The following is a 20,066-nucleotide window of genomic DNA, read 5'->3' as shown; positions in this document are numbered from 1 at the left end:
AATGTCCCATACACTGGCAGCGGGAGATGCCGACAGTTTGCGCAAAAGATCAGTGGTTGAGTCAACAGGTGAGACCAAGTTACCGAGTTTTATCTCATTCAGTAACTCTTGGAACGCTTAGCTTAGTTTGGACCAACTCTGGAAATGTGTATTTTACTTTTGCTTTTATGTATTGTTTTGTCGTCAGCGCGCTCATTAATACCACCTGCGCTGCCATGGTTTTATCCTCTCAGAGCTAAAATGTAAAATTTTCTGGGGTTAACATTTTTCAGGACTTTTAGCCTGCTTTCTAATGTCACCAGAAGTCTTTTAAATCACAACGGAGCTATTTTAAAGTCCGTGTTTACATAATTACACCATTTTTAAGGCGATGCTTTTGTTCAAGTTCGACCAGATTAGCACTGTTCCCATATTTAAATGCCGCCTGTTTAATACGTGTTTATCCTTTTTTTTCTCACATAATGCTACTTGGGTGCTGAGAGAGAAAAGTTTGAATCAAGTAATGGACTGTATCAGTTCCTTACTTTAATTTAATCTGAATTGTATTTTGTCATTTGATAGCAATACATGGTTGTGGGTCATATTTCTGACAGTAGTTATGGGGTATCAGGCAACTATATTCATGTGCTTTCTATTTAGAATGAATGTCTGAGTTATTGGCTTACACTTATTTCTAAATGTACATACTTTACTATATCATGAGCTTTGACTGGATATCTTAAGCATGAATATAAAAGAAGTTCATGAGCACATTCAGTATAACCAGCATGCTTCTGTTTTTAGTTTCGGACCAGTGTATAGAATTCTTATCTGTGTTGCAATGCATTGATAATGTGATCGGTCCTGGCAGACCGTAGTTGACAGCATGCAGGGGACACTGCGTGACTCTCATGAGGGTTTTGTTAGTCACACACATTTCCACAGGGCATTAGTCCTGGGTGTCAGTCACCCTCCACATGCCAGATGTACTTTTCTTCTTTTGAACCCTCAACTCTTCGCATTTCTTCATTCAGAGAACTGTTTTGATCCTGAGCAGCATCACCAATTTCTAAGGCAACAGAGCCAGTCTGAAAGGCTGTGTGCCGGGCCCCAGCATCCAGAGCTAGGCGCAGTGACGCCACCCGCTTCGGATTCCTCTGCACACCATTTCTGCCACTACACCCCAAAATGTTTCCTCGCTGTCCACAGAGGTGATGAAGGTTATATAAGCCTATCTTGATTTAAAAGTTTTGTTCTGACCCTGGTATGTCTATAAGTGAACAAGTGTTTAAGAATCTGAAATATAGACAGAAGCGAACTGAAAATAGTCTTTCCTGGAATAATTTTTCTCACACCTGTGATCCGCACAGGAGCACATGGCCTTTCATCCCGGTCCACTCCATCGAGGTGTGGAGAGGAGGGATGGCACGAGGGCACCTCAAAGACCACAATCAGAGTTGAGAACGAGGTGGAAGCACACAGGGAGGCCAACAACTACAAGGTGTGCCAATTTATGTGTTTTTAGTGTCCACTATTTCCAGTTTAATTAGATAAAAAAGGGCCTATGCGGCAGGTGTGTGTATAAAAAGTAGCACCCCTTTTTGTAAACTTGACGTTTGTCAAAATGCGTGGCTCTATTCATCAACTATTCATAGGGAAAAACACAAAAGTGCCTCCAAGTCAGCTGCCCTTTTAATGTAGGCAAGCAGGAAAGATCCGCTCATTTGGATTTGACTGAGAAGAGACGTCTCAGCAACGAAAATATAAAGATAGAATTTATATGTGGTTAAAATGGAGGACACTGAAGTCTATCTGCTTTTGACCCTTATCTGACTCTCCCTGGATGTTTACTACTTACTTTACATATGTATTGTTGTTGTGGTAAAAGATGTGTAAAATCCTGTTGTCACACTTTTATGTTCCAGTTTGGCTTCAGAAAGTGGAAGGGCAACGTAACCGAGAGGCCAATTGAAGACAGATCAGAGATCATCAAAGAACTGTACACTGACCTTAGTGTCGTTAAGCCTCAAGAAGGTTTTTTTTTACCCATTCTTCTCCCCTTTTCTCCTCTTTAATTCTGCTTGATAGGACCTTGATTCTTATGTAAATATCGGGTTATTGCATGAAGCAGTAACTTGTATTGATGATGTGTCCGTTCCACCAGGTTCAGTGGTCACCATCGGGAACATTGCTTACGTATTATTATTTGGATGGTGGATCTCATTGATCTACATCCTTATTTGTCCCCTGATGTTTCTAACCATCCTCGGGGCCCCTTATGGTACGTATGAACGACTCGCTGCACCTTTCAGATTATGTTGTTTTCCCGAACATGTTGAAGATCATGCCATTTGTTTGTTGCATCTTTCAGGAAAGATTTGTATAAAGCTGGCTTGGTACTTTATCTGGCCATTTGGGAAGTCAATAGGGAAGGTAATGTGATGCAAGGGTCCAGTCTTTACAGTTAATATATTCCAATGATGAGGAATTGTTAGCCACCTTCATGGGAAACCGGTATAAAGAGTAACATATCTTATGCTCATTCAAATTTTTAGGCTCGGGATGTCATCGGTAGATCTGCCATGAAGCCGACAAACTGTGACATCATACCTCAAGAGAGGGACAGTGAGGATCCTGTAGGGGATAAGGACTGTGCGCCCCTCCTGTCGTCTTCCTCTCTCCCCACTGAGTTACCCGTCCCAACTCTACCACCCAGAAAAACCTCAAATCACTGGGTAAGAAATTTGAAGTGATTTGAATCACTTGGTGCGTGATTGAAACCTATTCATGATTCCTGGTGTGTGTCTGCAGTGTCGTTTTAGCACTTACATTTGGCTGGTTCTGGGTTTTCCTGTCCTGGCTGTGGTCCACTCCCTTGCATGCATGCTCTCATGGCTGCCAGTCTTCACCATCCCGGTGGCAAAAATGAACGGCCGCATCCTCACTACTGTCCTCCTCATGGCACCAGAGGACGTTCAGATGCACAAACTGGAAAAAGTAAAGAAGAAGTTTAGTTTTTCTTGGAGGAGGAATTTGCCCATGCTTTTTCTTTTTTTAGCACCATAAATGAAATCACTTTCACCAATATCAAACTACCGATATTGGCTTCATATCACCAGAACTAATCACACGTTTATTTTATTTTTTACCTGGGTGTTTGCTAAATCTTAAAAACTTTAATTCACCACATGCTCTCTTTTGCAGACTCAAGTGTGTGAGAGCAGAGTCATCTTATGCTGTTACCAAGCTTTCAATGTGTATTACTACAAATTCACTGTCCAAGGAATCAACATCTTTGCTCTCAGTATCCTTTGAGGTTGTTTTGAGTGAAGCTGTGGGGATTAAATTCCTTTAACTTTTCTGTCTTTTTGTTTTCCTTAAGTCTGTTCCCTGCAGACCTGCTGCCTTTGGTATTTGTCACTTTGATTATAGGTTATACTGACCGTGAGCATAATCACTTCAGTGCAGAGACCATGTTTGCCATTGCGCTCACTTCCATCATTCCCCTGTCCTACTACATAGGCATGGGAATAGCCAGGTAAAGCGTTTGCATTTTGTACGTTTTAAAGAATGCTCAATGCACACGACTCCTAAGCACTGCACTGAACGTTTGTTTCCAAAACTTTCCACAATATTGCACATCCTCCCGACAGTATTTCAGCACAGAGTAACTTTGCAGTGGGTGCGGTGGTCAATGCGACCTTTGGCTCCATCACAGAGATGACATTCTACATCACGGCGCTGCTGCGGGGGCATCGCGCTGCCACCAAATGTTACGAAGAGATTGTCAAAGCTGCTCTCACTGGGACCCTGCTGGGGTGTATACTGTTCATACCTGTGAGTTTAACAGGGGGCCACATGAAAGTTTTACAGATGTCCAGTCTTCTTCAAAAACCTCTTTGCTTTGTTTGTCTGCTGCCCAGGGTATTTGTATGACGATTGGGGGTATTAAACACAGCGAGCAGCATTTTAACAGTCGCTCAGCTGGAGTGAGCTCGTCTTTGCTTTTCATCTCTATTGGAGGTAATGATGGCAGCTGCAACCGTAATCTTACAACAGGTTTTATTTTCTCAATTCTAAAAATGACCCTTGTGGTGCATCTTGTCCTTAGGCGTGTTTGCACCCACCCTCTTCTCAAAGACGTTTGGTAATCTGGTGTGTGAAAGCTGCTCTAATATTCCCGGCAATGCCAGTGTGCCCTTCATCTGCAGGGACTGTCACTACGACACGGTGGGTGTCTCTAACTGTTAAACTATGAATTAATTACACTATTTCTAGTTTCAGTCATTGCTTCAATGGAAACACGTTTAATTCGCTGCTCCCATACATTTTATGGAAGTTCCTAATCTTAGGTTCTGTATAGTTTTCAGTCTTATTTGGCACGATCTCATCATGTGTTTTGGTTTTGATTTTCAACACAAATCATCACCCATCTTTTCTTCCCAGCAGACTCAAACTGACCCACATCTGATTCTGTCCCGTATTGAGTAAGTCGAGATGCTACAAATATTTATTTGAATTCTGCCCTTCCTTTTCCAAATCATTAGTGTTTTGATTAATTGTGAATTTAAAATGTTTTCTAGGCCTTTAGTGTACACTATTTCCGTCCTGCTGCCTGCTTCGTACCTGATCGGCCTCATCTTCACCCTGAAGACCCATTCCCACATCTATGATATCCATATCAGTGATTGCCACAGAGGCCATGTGTACGGGCAGCACGCACACGAGGGTACCAGCACCTGCAACCCCACTGGTGAGGTCACCACTGACCGTCTACCACGCACCAACGTGTGTATTAATGCCAGCATTATTGCCCCAAGCCACGTTGCAGCAGGTGTGTGGTGTGCATGCAGTTCTTCGGTCTTTTGGGTTGAGGAGCATGCCACATTAACAACTATGTGCATGTGACTAACGCAAATTAGGTAAAGTTGCAGCTGTGCATGTCGAAACTGTAAAAGAAGCGAGCGTGAAGGTCTTAAGTGCCAGAGACGATGAGCATTTCGATTGTAAATGGACAGAATTTTGTGTAAGTTTTGGCAACTGAGGAAAAACATGAACTGTGATTATCTTTATCTTTTTAAAAGAAGTAAATATAAATTGTGCTGCAAATATATATATATTGAAAATCACCTTTTGTTTTTTAAAGTCAAGGCATCATTACTTTATATTTTAATAAGACAAAAATCAACTGCCCATATGAATGTTTTAGTTGATAAAAGAAAGGAGCTTGCACAACATATTTTAAATTTTTTAAAGAATGCATAAGCTTTTGCTACCCTCCATGGTGAGATGGGTCCTAAATATCTAACTGCCGTGAGCTGACAGGATGCCTGTAACCAACAGGTCATCATGTTGTGCACTGGTCCCGCTGGAGGGCTCTTGGAGTGCTGATTGTAGCCACAGTGCTGATGGCTTGCTGTGCTGACCTTTGCACTGAGAACATCGAGCCCATACTGACCCATTCCTCCATTTCTCAGGTACTCGAAATGCATGCATTTAACATCTGATTCAAAGTTGAATGAAAGATTGTCACAAAACGATTAAAACCGTTGAGTTTTTGTTGAAATGTCTTGCAGTACTTCATAGGGGTCACAGTGTTGGCCATGGTGCCAGAGATTCCTGAGATCGTTAATGGGATCCAGTTTGCACTGCAAAATAATATCAGCCTGAGGTTTGACTGCTTTCCATTACTGTTGCTTAACATTACAGAACCCCTTTTGTTATGCTGAATAGTAGAAGAAAGCACAAAAATGCAGTGTATTTAAACAGAATAAAAATGTTAAAGAAGTGTGGCCTGCTGTTTTTAACTTGGATGCATTTCCTGTTTCAGCCTTGAAGTGGGCAGCTGCATTGCTGTGCAGGTCTGCATGATTCAGATTCCTCTGCTCATCCTCTTCAATGCGTTCTATGTAAGTCATTTTGCTCAGTTTTTATTAGTGTTGCATTTTTTATTTTTTTATATTATTTTCTAAACAGATGGGGGCGTTTGAGTGAGAAAGATTTCCACTTGTTTGTGGGATCATATATTCATATTTAGCAGCTTGGATATGTCTATTTACAGTGCTTTGAGCTGTGCACACCTGCCCTGAGACTTGAGTTTGTAGCTCAGTCTAATACAGTGCATCTTCTTTGCTATGAGGTGGTTTTTCTGCATGGTCCCTGGCAAATGAATAAAGTGGCCATGTTTTCCACAGTGACCTAACAATCTTTTTATGTTTTCAGGATGTTGGTTTCGTACTTGTGTTCAGTGATATTCATCTCTGGGCCAGCATCTTTAGTGTCATTCTGGTCAACTACATCTTCATGGATGGAAAGTGTGACTACTTTCAGGGTACGTTTCTTCACATTAGAAATGGACACGCTCACTTTTCTGCAGTGTCCATGTAGACCATGTTTGTGCTCCCAAAAAATCGAGTAGAATTAAAATGTTCTGGCAGATGACGCTCCGTTTCAATGAATGATGTTGAAATATAATCTAGATTATAATCCAGTCTGTTTTCTCTGCAGGCACAGCCCTCGTGGTGGTTTACCTTATCCTTTTGGCTCTTTACTTCTTTGCTCCCTCTCCACGCTCATGTTAATCTGTTTGCCTAGAAAATATGGAATTTCCTAAATTTTTCCACCACCTACTGTATGCTTTAAGGTTTTGGTGGTAGATGCTGTGTAGTGTTTTGTATGACAAATTATTGCAGTTGAATTTAAAAAAAAAAAACAAGTGATTTTGTTAATTATGTTATTGATGTGAAGAATAAATGTACAAACTCATAAAACAGCCTTTTCTTTGTCATTTTGGCAGGTTTAGCACAGAACAGGAACAATATGCACAGGTTGATCTTTTGCACGTTCTTCTTCTGCAGAAGAGCTTAAATGAAATGTCACATCAAGACAAACTGGGTTTTGATTCTTTCACTAATAAATCTGATTAATTAAGCAAAGGAAATTAGGGACATGGCTATTTATTCAACACTTTTATTGACAGAACTCTTAACACATTTTATACAAGCCTACTGTACAGCATTTCAGAGGTTACCTGTAGAATCATGTCACAAAGTAAAGATTGTGATGTTGATATAAAAAAAAAAATCTGGTTATGCATGCACAACGTGATTTACTGCAAAGCAGAATTAAAGGTGAGAAGAAAAGAGGTTTGGGGTCATTTATGCATTTGGAGACTACTCAACCTTACCAAAAATCAACTTTTTTTCCTCCTCAAAATCATTCTAACAAGGTGCAACATTATTTGGCATCAATTAAACATTAAGAATGCAAACTGAGTGCTTTCAGGACCCAATGTTATAAATTGCTCCCCTGGTTATTAATCGAAAGAGAACACAACGCCTGACACGCCACATTTAGTCATCATTCAAAATGACTTTTCTCATTAAAATGTAATTTCATGTCAAACTAAAGAAATTTGTCTGTACATGCAAAGATCTTATGCTGCTTATACTGGCGCAATCTCTTTACAAATTTGAAAAAGGCACTGCAGTACAAACAAATGTTAGGATGAGCATGCTACTGAAGCAACTTCCAGCATAAAACCACTACATCAACAGAGAAGGAGTAAAAGAGGTCTTTATTCAAATAAAAAGCAGTCAAAGTGAAAGTTAAAGAGCACCAGAATCACAGTGATGTGTAGCGTGGCTTGGTTTAGAAATGAAGACTATAAGCGTACACAGTGAGGAAATAAATAGTCTTTTATGCCGATGGTTCTCCAGACTAAGCTGTAATAAAATGGAGAATACAGACAACAGCAGGATCCAGACATGTAGTAGCCTAAACCAGCATTTCAACTGGATGTTTGAGTGAAGGGAACGCTGCATGTTTTAGCCAGTTTAACACAAATTACACAACACGCTCTTTTTAAAGCTTGTATTTTAGTTGAAGCTTTTAGCTTTTTTTCCCATCCATGCAGACAGACAGCATCTGTGTTTGATTATAAGAATAATTTCCATACATGGCCATCACTGTGACTAACTACTTAATTTGCGCATCTTTCAAGTCTCTAGCGTTTATTTTCATACCATTCCGATGAAGCTGCAAGGAAAGTGTCTTCTGGAGAGCAAAAAAAACATGTCAGTGTCGGTACAACTGTGATAAATTGCTTAAAATGTGAAAAAAAAAAAAAAACATTGGCACCCTTTTTAGACAGAAAAATAATTGCTGTGGTCACTCCTGCGTGTAGAATCTATTAACATGTAAATGTCTACAAACATGGGAGACAAAATGTGCAAACAGCAATTTCAGTTCATGAGAACATCCCTCCAGAAAGAGAGATTCAGCTCTTTAAATAAATATACATGCATTCTCCCTTCGCACTGAATTCATAAAATTACCAGAGGATGCAGATTTCCCAAAAGAAAAGAGACCATGTCAGACTTCTTGACATGGCAAAATAAGCACTTCCCAGCTGTCACAGTTTAGAGGAAGACGACCAGAAATCCGAACGCTGCCGGCTCGAGTAAAATCCATAAAACATTCCACGTGTATTCATGGTAATCACCGTGGCTACAAATCAATTTTCACAGAACATAAAAAAAGGCATCCCATTGTTTTTGGTTTTAAGGCGGGGCTACGTCAGGCAGGGGGAGCGATGGGTGTTATCCCAAAACCTGCCGTGAATTTCATACTGTGCCGTGTTTGACCTCATCTCCTCGCTGTCCTGTCCGGCCCGGCCCGGCCCGGCCCAGCCCGTCAGTTCGTCTGTCCGTGCCGTCTGTGCTTATTTCAGTCGTTCAATGAGCTCCTGCGTGAGCCCCATGTTTAGCAGCTGCATGTTGGGGAGAGAAGTCAGGTGTGGAAAAGCCTTGAGGAGCTTCTCCCAGCATAGCTCCAACAGGCTGGGCACAATAAGCCAAATCTTGAACAATGAGCCAGTTCTCTTGTTCTCATGAATGTTCACTACTCCACCGTGGATGTACATGCAGCCAGCCTGGAGACAATGTGAAAGAAAAGGAAGACGTTCATTTCCAATACTGCTTAGAGTTCTGGCAAACATTAACAAAGCCTGAGCTTCCCCACAGTCATCATCACTGATGATGACAGAGGAGGACTTTCCCTGGCTGGAGACAGCCCTTTTTCTTCATAAGTGATAAAACAGGAGTTTGCAGGCTTCCCGTTGAGCACATTGTGTTGGTAGAAATTAAGGAAATTGCTCAGCATGCTGTTCATTTTAGTCTTCTCTCTCACAGCAGCACTGATGAACACATATGTTGTGAAAGATGTTCAAACTGTCATTTCTCCAACCTACTGTTGATCATCATTACGTAAATGCACAACAACGAGCACAGTTCATATAGTGTGTTTAAAAAAAAATAGGGCAGAAAGTTAAATGACCAGTCACAAAAACAAATTAAACCAACTGATATCTATTGAGCTATTAAGGAGAGCACTGGGGTATATTCGGCCTACTATGTCTATTTGGAAAGACTGTACCTTAACCTTTGATGGAAAGGGATGAGGAAAGGAAAGATGGTCAGAGGAACTCATAAAGTCATGGGGAAAACACAGTTGCACTACAATGATAATCAGACCACACTCCAACTAGGCTGTGATGTAGGTTTAGCAGCAGTAAAACTACAACTGTTCCGGCTACAGAAAGCGTTTTAAACATGTCGCCCTGTGCGCTCTTACCATGTTGTTTCATGCGGGTCGCACAAATGTGGACAACCCAGGGATCGTTGAATGTTTAAAAACATAAAAAAAGAAAGAAAAGGCCATTGAGGTCATATTCTTGCCTCTAGTCCCTTACATCACCCCCCCGGCCTCATTTTTACCTCCCTAAATCCAAATTTGTGAGACTGTATACAAATAATGGAGCATCACTTTGAATATTGTGAGCTCCCCTTCATTGTGTTTCCTATGCTAAAGGAGATAATGCGGGGAGCACTGAAGCTCCTTTCCTCAGCATTTTCAGAATACAGTACGACCTAATTTTGTCGTGCCGGCAAATTTCAGCGCTACTTCATGTCAACTCACAAGCAGCTTGTGCCCGTACACATAGTTATTTTACACTTAACGTCAGCAGCTCTGTGTGTTTTGTACTAACTGGGGTAACAGCAGCACAGTGAAAGTAGGCTGGCTCAGGCATCACTGCTGGTAGTCTGCTCCACTGGAAAGTGTTCAAGTTGATCTTCCACAAATCCGCCAGTATCAGTTCGCCGTTGTAGCCTCCGCAGATAAATACATCTAAAACAGAGAAAAATTTACTTCAGTGCCTAGATATCGGACTGAATTAGAAATTTCCATGTAGTGATAATGAGCACGTAGCGGTGTCCTCTCACCGTTATGTATTTGCACACAGCTATGGCACCGTCGAGGAGCAGGATACCCTGTCGAAAGCAGGAATGTTAGAACGGCGTGCAAGAGGACGAAGCAGGTTTACATGATGATGAAGCAGAGGATACAGACCTATTTTTTCATGAGGTTTTGTTGTAATCTCCTCCCAAGAATTGGTTTCCAGATTGTAGGCGTGTATCTATTAAAAGATTTTTAACAAAGTGTCAAAATAGCAGCTTTTAATGTCGATTAAGATGTTTTTTGACTTGTGAAGAAACATTTGCTTTTGCCAAAGCATGTTTAAAACACTGCACCTGAGACTGTACAACAATTCTTACACATTAGCTTTTCATTTTAGCATTGACAGCACAGTAGTCAAGCTCTTCATGTGTAGAACTACAGAACAGATGTATTTAATTCTGGCCACTTGGGTAGAGAGAATATTTGCTGTATATGGATTATCAGCAGGGTAGAACTGCTTTGTTCCCATTGAAATGTTAAGCTCCCGTAGTATGTATTAAAAAAAAACAGACTCAATAGAGGTGTAGTACCTTATCCAGAGGATAAGAAGTCCAGGACGTTCCTCCTCCCAGAATGTAGATCCTCTGTCCGTCATGTGCTATTTCATGCCTATATCTGTGACACACATGAAAAGCAAGCCATGTCAAGGTGAGTTAAGACACAGAAAAGACACCCAGCATATTTAGCTCCAGTAGCCCATTCCTGGGTCGCAATACTGTACCGTTCCTCAGGAAGGTCGTCAGGGGGGTTGTTGGGCTTAAGGTGAATCCACTCCCTGGAGGTCAGGTCCAGCCTGTGCAAGTCTGTGCTGTAGATGTAACCTGTTGTCCCTCCAAAAACATACAGGAAGCCGTTTATAATGACCATCGCCTGGAAGAGGAAAGACAGCAAAGTTTGAACCTCTGTAGAATTTGTTGCAGTGAATGTGAATCTCAGTATTACATCTTTCATTAGAACAGGGATTAGAGAGGAGATATGAAACCAGACAACCGACATTTACTAGATTTTTCTTTTTTTTTTAATGCAAAGAAGTCCAAAGGATGGATTTCCATGGCTACCTGGCCATAGATTCTGTTTGGCTTCTTCCCACGACAGTTGAGCAGTGACCATCGCTTGTACTTCACATTACAAACGTGAACATCGTTGCCATTATTTTCACCGAAAGGGATCCCGGTGCCACCAAACACCAGGAGGTTGTTTCCGTGTAAAACAGCTGAAAAAAAAAAAAAAAAGGCATTCATTTTTTAAATGGATTTTTTTTTTTTTGCATGAAATACAAATGAAGTGCAGGAATAAGTATTAAATCTTTCAAGACAGACTGTCCTAACCTGACATCGATGCCAGCTCCGTTGGCATGTACCCTTCAGTTTGAATCTGCTGCCAGCAGCCTGTGGCGAAGTGGTACCTCCAAAGCTCCCTGAACAGAGGATAGTCTTCATTCTCTGAGCCTCCTGACTCATCATAGTCAGGGTTGTAACCTCCAAACACATAAAGGTTAGTGTTGTCAGCGACACAGCGATGCCCACTGCGGGCGGGGGGAAATCGATGACCTGGAAAAGCAGGAACAAAGCTTGAGAAGGAACATACTGACAGAAATACGACACAGATATTAAAAGTGGGACTGATGAGATGGACAAAAACCATTTGGCACGCATAAAAGACTAACAAGTAAGCAAGAATGCTATATAAGATCAGAAAAACATTATATAATTAATATATCTTGCTAAAATCCTGTCTTGGTTGTAGCTCTTAATGCATAACACCCATCTTATCACAATGAACCTGGTTCAAGACAATAAGCTGAAAAGACCCTGTAGTAAGTTGATCCTCTAAATTATACTGCATGTGGTACCATCAATGTGATGCAATTTTTGGGGGGTTTAATAATTCTCCTTATCACTTAGACCACAGTTACAAAAACATAAGACAAGAGGGAGACCTGTAAGACCCAACAATGCCCTTCAGTTCAATGAGCTAAAATGGCTGTGCTAGCTCAGCCATGGAGCATACAGGGACAGGGAAGTGTAGGAAAGCAACAAAATCAAACATCCACTCTGATAAAAAAAAAATCAATCTCTGTGACAACACATAACATTTAATATGTGTGGAGTCATTATTTGCAACAGTCCTCTTGACATGACCGGACAGCAATGCAGGGGCCCCTCTTCGCCTTTGTTGTTTAATCAAGGCCAGATGTTTCAAGCTTATATAATACTTCTCCAAATTACTACTCTTCACACAAGTGAGACATGAATTTGTTTAAAAAAAAAAAAAGAAAAAAAAAGAGACAAATCAGATTATCAGACCAGTGGCAAGCAAGAATAAATGCATTTTCCATAGGTAAGATTGTGGTACCTGCTGGGTTAAAGAATATGTTCTATAGATATCCAAGATGACTGTCAGCGATTTAGGTCATATTTTTGTTGCAGTGTGTCAACATCAGCCAGACAGAGCAGAGTTGGACTGTGTTCTATAGGCTACTTGGTTACATGGGATGACTGACCTTGCCATCTGTAAGTCCATATCTGTGACACACCGAAAAAGACCTAGGGTCTGGACTAATGACTCACCAGAACACAATCATCTAAGAAACAAGTAGTTGTGTAAAATTGGCAAGTAGGCCCACATTTTCTTGAGAACTTCAAGTGACTGCACTCAAAGTAGTTAGATATTGGAGAAGCAGCACAAAAAGTGCAAATAAAGAGCCGTATTTTGCGGATTTGAACCTAACAAAGCCATCAATTACATATGGGAAGGACTAATATGAAATAATGACTTTGTCATGAATCGGTCTTCATTTAATCAGGATGCAAGACTTCAGAGACGAGCAGCAGCCCAGATCAGCAATAGCTACATTATAATATTGACACATTTACAAAATGTTGACTAGTATGAAGTATGTTTCTCTTCTCAGCTTAGTATCCAATGTGATATCAGCTCATATAGCTGTACAGCTGCACAGCCCAAAAAGAGTTTTTTTTCTAAGTATAACCGGCGTTTGCCATCATGAGCTCATAACATATGTTAGCATACATGATTGTTAACAAAATTTCAACAGAGAGCTACGGGTTGTTTGTTAGCCTGAATGTATAGCAGCGTTAGAACGTTTAAACTCCAAACATGCAAAAGTGACATCCCGAGTGAAGCAGCTGGTATGATAAAGAAAACTAGGATATCTGAACGTAGTAACTGATAAAGTTAAAACAGAGCGTTGCTAGCTTGACTTGCTAATGTTGTTGACCAACCTGCTAACGTCACTCCGTGCGGCGGCCTGCCTGTCAGTCTCTCGAATGTATTCAGCTGGTCTGAAATGTGAACACCGTCCGCCTCCGACATCTTTTCCCCTTTTACAATCCAGCCCTGTTGATGTCACGTCGAAAGAAAACAACAACTGTTAAAGCTCCGATTAACCATTTCACATTTCAGGCAGGTTTGAAGCCATTCACAAATTTTAGCCCCCCTCGAAACACATTTGGCCAATCACGAGGCTTATTACTAGGACGTTGCGTCATCACAGTTGGGCGGAACACGATGGATTTGTCTCCACAGCATATGTTTGTTTGTATGTATGTATGTATGTATTAATTTATTGAGTTATTTTTACCTTAGTTCAACTGCATTGGGACCTCTGAGGACCAGAATAATTGTGAACCGCAGTGTGGGCTGTGTTAAAATTCTCAAAAATGAACAGATTTAATGAATTAAGGACATATGCACTTTTCAGTAACATTTCTAGTCATTTTTGACTGTTATGCTCTCAGTTTTGGATCATTTGACTGATGACTGGTAATGCTCGCTTTGACATAAATGTGTCTGAAGCAAAGGAAATTAAATAAAAAAATACAATATTTATCATCTAAAATGAAAATGACTTTGGAAAAGGAACAAAAATCATCCAAATGTACAGGAAAAAAATAGAAACTACTTTTAAAGAGCTCTTTAAACTACAAAGTCAGCTCAAACGGAGGGTCCGAACAATCCCTGCTGACCATTGTCTCCCCCTATTCACTGACATTTTATTGCAAAAACAACAGATTTAAGAACACATCTGTTGCAACTTTAGCATTGTTGAAAGATCCTGGAAAAAAATTGACCTTAGTTTAGTCCTTTTTTTTTCTTTCAAGAATTGCTATTGATTTTGATCATCTGCCTTAGAGCATTACATTGGTGTACTTTATCAGTGAGATTGAATTAGCCTTGAAAAACAATATGTACGATTTCTTCATGCACTGCATGTGGGCACATTAGTAACCCATGTCTTCTATGTTTTGAAAGTCTTAGAGAAAATGCTTTTCTTTTCTGAACTGACCTTTTGTTATTAGATTGAGAGTTGTTGGAGCAGCTGCAAAAACCTGATCGCACCATATGAAACATCCACAGCTGAGCCAAAGACTGGAAACTTTATTTCAACTTTATTTCATTAGAACTATTTTTAATGTTATATAAAACATATTTTACTCTTAACTTCTCACTTTCATTTGAGTTTGGTTAAACAGTTGGTTTTAGGGTGCTTCAGTTTGATTGTAACTATGGGACTGTCCCCAGGATGCCAACTGTTGTGTCATGAAGGCATCACTGCTTTTAAAAGAACAGCTTGAAGGATTTTTTCCTCTGTTGGACCCCAGCTGGTCAGGTGACTGAAATGCAACATGGCATTTAGGTTGCCACTAATCACACTATAATGGATACTTGCATAATTACTCAATCCTAGCCATAGATACTTTAAGTTTTTTTACTATTACACAACACTTAGATAATGGGGTTTAACTAAATCATCACAGATTAATTATGAATTACAAATGGATACATAATCCAATAAAGATTTGTGAAAAAAAAAGAGAAGCATATGGTTAATTTCTATCATGAAGGCATTGTACATTAAATGTGGGTTTTATTGTATTCAGCTGGAAATAGTTTTCTTTTGTCTCCTCTACACACATTTGAAAATGACATTCTTATATGGTCACATTGTAAAATATGGAGTTATTTTAAATCATGCTGGATCAACTTAATTCAGCCAGATGCTTAAACACCATACATATGTATTACAACAATTTGACAAACTTGCCCAAACTTGCACAAACTTGCCCAAAATAATAAAAAGGCTAAATCAGTGCCACGGTATTTTTTATTTTTTATTTTTTTGCATAATGTTGTCTTTTACCTTACACTTTAAACTACCAATAATTGATGACAATACTAAGTGTCCTGGAGAATTTTACATCTCATATTCCTGACAAGAAAACTAAAGATGCAATGATTTTGTCATTTTGGAAAACTCAATCAAGTTGAAGTGTTATCATACCTTCAAGAATTTCAGTGGCTCTTGTGCTGTGTTATCGTGGTCTTTGCAAAGCGGAACAAGTTTTTCAGGGTGCATTTTCCGGGGGACCACAGCGCCGACCATGGCGACTCTCGGCGGTACTCCCGGGCATCGCCTTGGCAATTCTAATCAACATAAGTCTTCTCTTGTTTCTCCAGACAAAGTTCGTGAACTTCTGAATGAGGGCGTATCATCACCAGACACCGGTTCTAACAGGTGCTTTTTTGGAAGAAACGCGCGCGTTTTCTATTAAATTTAAGATGGTGTTAGCTGGTTGGCTTAGCCACTTAGCCTAGCAGCATTAGCCGCCTTCACTTAGCTTTGCTGGAGGAGGGTCAAGTCTAGTGATCGGAGCTTGTAAGACAGAACTGCGAGTATGCACATGCATACCATTGCCATATTGTGCTTACAATACGTTTTTATCTACAGAACAGTCGTGTCACGGTAGCCGCTATACTGCCGCTACGGTGTTACTACAGATAAAGAGAGTGGGGACTTTAAGTTTGCAGTTTAAAGTGTGTTACAAAATGTAGCAGGCTTGGGCCAAGCATTTTTTTTGTCACGCAGTTTAAACGTTCAAAGAAAACAGTATGTTACATGTACTTTACAAAGAACTTCTCTCACTTGATTTTTGCTTGTTTTGTTTGTTTGATTAAACGCTTGTCAAATATGCAGAAAGTGAAGATGTGTTTTTTTCCCCCATTATGTGGATTTCAGTGGACAAGGAGACTTGAATGTCCTGGGAGTAAAAAGCAACACTCAAGCTCCTTGTGAGGCAACGAACAAAGAGGCTTTTTTCTCGAGAGTGGAATCATATTCAATATCCTTTTCTCGTTTCATTCCAAAATAAGCCATCTGGTTTTTAATCTCATATTACAACCGTCAGACCAGTAATAAATCCACTACTTGAAGATCCATCATTTGGACATTTTGTACTTCATGCATGCTGATAATGCTTAAATATCAACTTTGTTCAAGGTCACTTGTATGTCTATGTGCAATTTTCCTTAGCATACTACTGTTTGAAATGGGCAGGCAAACCCCGCACACTGTCCCCTCTGAAGTGTGCCAGATATGGTTGGATCAATGTTGGCTGTGATATGCTCAAGTGCTCAAGCTGCCAGGCTTTCCTCTGTGCATCACTACAACCAACTTTAGACTTTGAAAAATGTAAGTGAAACCGTAAGCCGTAAGAAAAAGCCTGTGTCAGAGCTGGGCATGGTAAGGGTGATGTTGCAGTCCTGCCAAAAATAAAGCAGCTCAAGCCGTTCTCTTCTTGTGAATAGATGAAACCCGCATTGCAGAGATATCAAAGCAGCTGAAGACGCAGCATGAGAAGTTTTGTCCCTGGCCTTACTTTCCATGTCCAGGTAGGAGGAACCAAGGACGGACACAGCAAAAATAATCTTTAACACAACCATGCCAGTGCAGTTGAAATATTGGTGATTTATATGGAGGTTATAACAAAAAATGACTTTTTCCAGATAGGTTCTGGCTAGTTCCAGCCTCTGAACCATCAATGCTTCTTTCTGCTTTTTTGGAGCGCTTCCAGAGCGCCTGTCTCCTCTCACAGCAGCTGCCAGCTTTGAGGCCTGAGCAGCTTAAATCCATGGTAAGTCATTTTATATATTAATACCAGTGCCATTGTTTAATGGATTTCGGAGAGTATATGACTGATCTTATGGAAAACATGATGGGAACTTTATGATCAGATGTATAGTTGTTGTTTTTAAAGTGATCGAAAAGCGTTGTTATTAGTTTGCATGGGATTCATGTTCACTGTTTTCTTGTAGTCTTTGACAGAGGATGTTATCAGTGTTCTGCTGCAGTTGATTGAGGAAGAACAAAAAAGAAAGGGGGAGACTCTATGTTCTGAACCCTTGGCTGTCCAGGTGGCTGCATGCATCGTTTCTCTCTGTGGCTGGGCAGCAAGGTGAGATGAAGCCCTTTTTACTGCACAGAAATGTGTATTGAAAAAAGACTGTTTATAGCTACACAAGTCCAAAAAAACCCACCCATCGTTTTTCCTCCATCTTAGCCCAGCTCTTCACGCTATGAACCTCCCTATCCTCACCTGCTCCTACTGTATGCGTAAGGTGGGTTTGTGGAACTTCCATCAGATGGAAGTGATTGCAGGTGATGCAGAGACCTCACCAAATTCTACAGGACCCTCTTCTCATGTGGCAGTACCAGCATCAGCAGCCACCAGTGATGGCCAGGGAGAACCTTCTACGTCAGCCTCACCCACTCCTCCAACAACTCCATGTCGCATGAAGTTGAGGAGCCAGGACTCCACCCGCTCTGACCAGGCAAGACAAGCTTGATTGGCCAATGGCGTTTTTCCTTTGCATGGTGCAGGTCAACTGGGCACGGTCCAACTTAACGGGGCTCTTTCCTTCTTAATTTTCCTTTGGAAACTGTCTCCCGAAGACAGGGGTGGGATTGCCTGGATATCACTGCTTTTATTACAGGACGATTTGAACTGCATCTTTAGGGAGTGATCAAAAGGACTGAACGACAGAGCGTACCTGGTCTGGTACTCATCGGTCCTGCACAGACTTTATCTATTTTCAAAGATGAGATATCCCTGATTTATAAACAATAAATTAATGCTTATAGGGTGGTGCTAAGTCGACCCATACCATGCAATGAAAAGCTTCATAACCTTTCATGCACTTCGTGATTTTAATTCCAACCTCCAGACTGCTTCTTCAGTATGTTTTGGTGTATGCCACAGGTCGAGGGCACCACCTCCCCCGTTGCCATGCGTGCTCGAAGCAGAGACTCCCCCAGCCCCAGCGAAGAGCTGTCGAGTCCTTTGACCCGGGGTAAGAGGCCTGCAACTCGAAGTCGAGGACAGGGAGACGGCTCCGGGACTGATGGCGCTGCCAGCCTGCACCCTCCCAAACGCTTGTGCCTGTCATCATTTAGTGGTCCTGTAAGAAATAACATTTCTCCTGAATTCATAACTTGTTGTTTTCATTATGCCTCTTTTGCTCAAGTCCACAATATTATAATATTGTGCTGCATGGTGCTTTTAGCATCATTTTTATGTGTTGCTTGTGCTTAAGATGGGGCTTCCCCGTCCATGATGTGTAAAACCTGTCATGCATTTCAAAATATGACAAACGGAGATCTTTTTTTTTTTTGTATCGTGGAATAATACAATGTTGTCAACAAAACTGTATGACCTAGATCCTAAAACTGGTGAAATTTGAAAGAGAGTAGTACATTAGTTTTGAATTTGCTGCTAAAACAGCTGCTTCTTTACTATTTCAGGATGGTCCTCTGCACAAGAATGCATTTGACCCTCTCGCTCAGCACAGGGATTGGTGTCCCTGGATCTCTGTGGGCAAGGAGAACGAGGATCCAGGGGCTATCCCCTCCTCAGATGGAAACTCTACACTTAATCAGCAGGGCTGGAAAGCTGCGCTCGACCTCCTAATGCCCACAAAGAAGAACTTCAGTGCACAGGGAGGCAGTCCAGCACAGGTAAGTCAACATTTCTGATCTTCATGTGTCGTAAAAAGTCAGAAAACATAAATCTGATTTCTTCATAATTTCTCCTCTCATAGAGCCCTCGTGACAAGTCTAAAAGGGTGTTTGCTATATTCCGTCAGTGGCAGGTATCCTCCTCTCCATCTCAGTAGACTGTTTAGTTACGAGCAGCATTGCCGCACTGAACTGATGAACTGACCTGCCCTCCCTATCTGGTACAGAATCCATCTTACCAATAACAGGAATGTCATATCTCATTTATATATGCCATCCCTTGAAGTTGTGTTTACTGTCAAAGTGTTTCTTGAGGAAAATTGATGAGTGTCCTCTCTGTGAACGGTCAAATGTGAAGAACCCCTGAGGGCTTTTAAAACATTTGAATTCTGTTACTTGGAAATTGTGACTGGCAGCTGCTGGGGCCTACAGAGGCCTTGCATCGTGTGTATGCATATGCAGTCAACAGGTAATGGATCTCATCTCTATAAATAACCAGAAAGGAATGTTCTGTCAACTTCACACGAAGACAGCCATCATTACTGACATCGTGATGGTTTGCGTTTTTGTGGAAAACAGGAGACAAGGAATCTCTGATCGTGAGAAAGGGCCAAATGGCTCAACACTGGAAACACAATGTTTACTTTCACATTGACTCGTATGCAGGAGTGGTAACCATTAACTTCAGATTAGCAAAAAAAAACTGTGAGAAAGTCCTTTATATGTGTGTAACATTTAGCTTAAAAGCAAGATGGATGAGTTCTTGTTTTTTTCTCATTTGTCCTTATTGTTGCAGGCTGGTAGAACCGTGTGCCACACATTTGAGACTTGTTTTAGGCTTATTTTTTGCTTTTCTTTGACATTTGATTGATAATGCAGTTCTCACTATCTTGCATGTGCTTTTATCTTAATAAACTTTCCTGAAATGGTTTGATAAAATGCCCTTCTGGATGTTTGTTTTACTTTGCATGTC

The 20,066-nt window shown here is 40.8% G+C and overlaps 3 protein-coding genes across 3 annotated transcripts; 2 read left to right on the top strand and 1 right to left on the bottom strand.

Moving 5' to 3' along the window:
* The first annotated feature begins 1 nt into the window (after position 1).
* cax1 (cation/H+ exchanger protein 1) lies at positions 2 to 6,567 on the top strand. The gene is made up of 20 exons (XM_072377343.1): positions 2 to 68; positions 1,014 to 1,190; positions 1,350 to 1,480; positions 1,905 to 2,013; positions 2,144 to 2,260; positions 2,351 to 2,412; positions 2,535 to 2,714; positions 2,791 to 2,976; positions 3,184 to 3,283; positions 3,376 to 3,517; positions 3,633 to 3,816; positions 3,903 to 4,002; positions 4,091 to 4,209; positions 4,429 to 4,466; positions 4,563 to 4,813; positions 5,323 to 5,456; positions 5,556 to 5,650; positions 5,810 to 5,888; positions 6,202 to 6,310; positions 6,487 to 6,567. Exons 1-20 carry the CDS (start codon positions 2 to 4, stop codon positions 6,558 to 6,560), a joined length of 2,454 nt encoding a protein of 817 aa, XP_072233444.1. The 3' UTR covers positions 6,561 to 6,567.
* A 365-nt stretch (positions 6,568 to 6,932) lies between these two features.
* klhdc10 (kelch domain containing 10) lies at positions 6,933 to 13,739 on the bottom strand. The gene is made up of 9 exons (XM_072377592.1): positions 13,524 to 13,739; positions 11,607 to 11,828; positions 11,337 to 11,491; positions 11,000 to 11,148; positions 10,809 to 10,893; positions 10,390 to 10,456; positions 10,263 to 10,310; positions 10,028 to 10,167; positions 6,933 to 8,911 (listed from the first exon to the last, which is right to left on the bottom strand). Exons 1-9 carry the CDS (start codon positions 13,612 to 13,614, stop codon positions 8,702 to 8,704), a joined length of 1,167 nt encoding a protein of 388 aa, XP_072233693.1. The 5' UTR covers positions 13,615 to 13,739; the 3' UTR covers positions 6,933 to 8,701.
* A 1,921-nt stretch (positions 13,740 to 15,660) lies between these two features.
* On the top strand, positions 15,661 to 20,032 carry zc3hc1 (zinc finger, C3HC-type containing 1). The gene is made up of 10 exons (XM_072377598.1): positions 15,661 to 15,817; positions 16,319 to 16,421; positions 16,621 to 16,771; positions 16,888 to 16,971; positions 17,086 to 17,213; positions 17,395 to 17,534; positions 17,640 to 17,910; positions 18,339 to 18,539; positions 18,881 to 19,093; positions 19,177 to 20,032. Exons 1-10 carry the CDS (start codon positions 15,684 to 15,686, stop codon positions 19,249 to 19,251), a joined length of 1,500 nt encoding a protein of 499 aa, XP_072233699.1. The 5' UTR covers positions 15,661 to 15,683; the 3' UTR covers positions 19,252 to 20,032.
* The last annotated feature ends 34 nt before the right edge of the window (positions 20,033 to 20,066 follow it).

The sequence above is a fragment of the Leuresthes tenuis genome, unplaced genomic scaffold (assembly GCF_036924035.1).
Source record: "Leuresthes tenuis unplaced genomic scaffold, fLeuTen1.0.hap1 SCAF_23, whole genome shotgun sequence".
NCBI classification, from domain to species: Eukaryota; Metazoa; Chordata; class Actinopteri; order Atheriniformes; family Atherinopsidae; genus Leuresthes; species Leuresthes tenuis.
The sequence above is the reverse complement of the archived record's forward strand: the minus strand, read 5'-3'. Positions and strand labels throughout refer to the sequence as shown.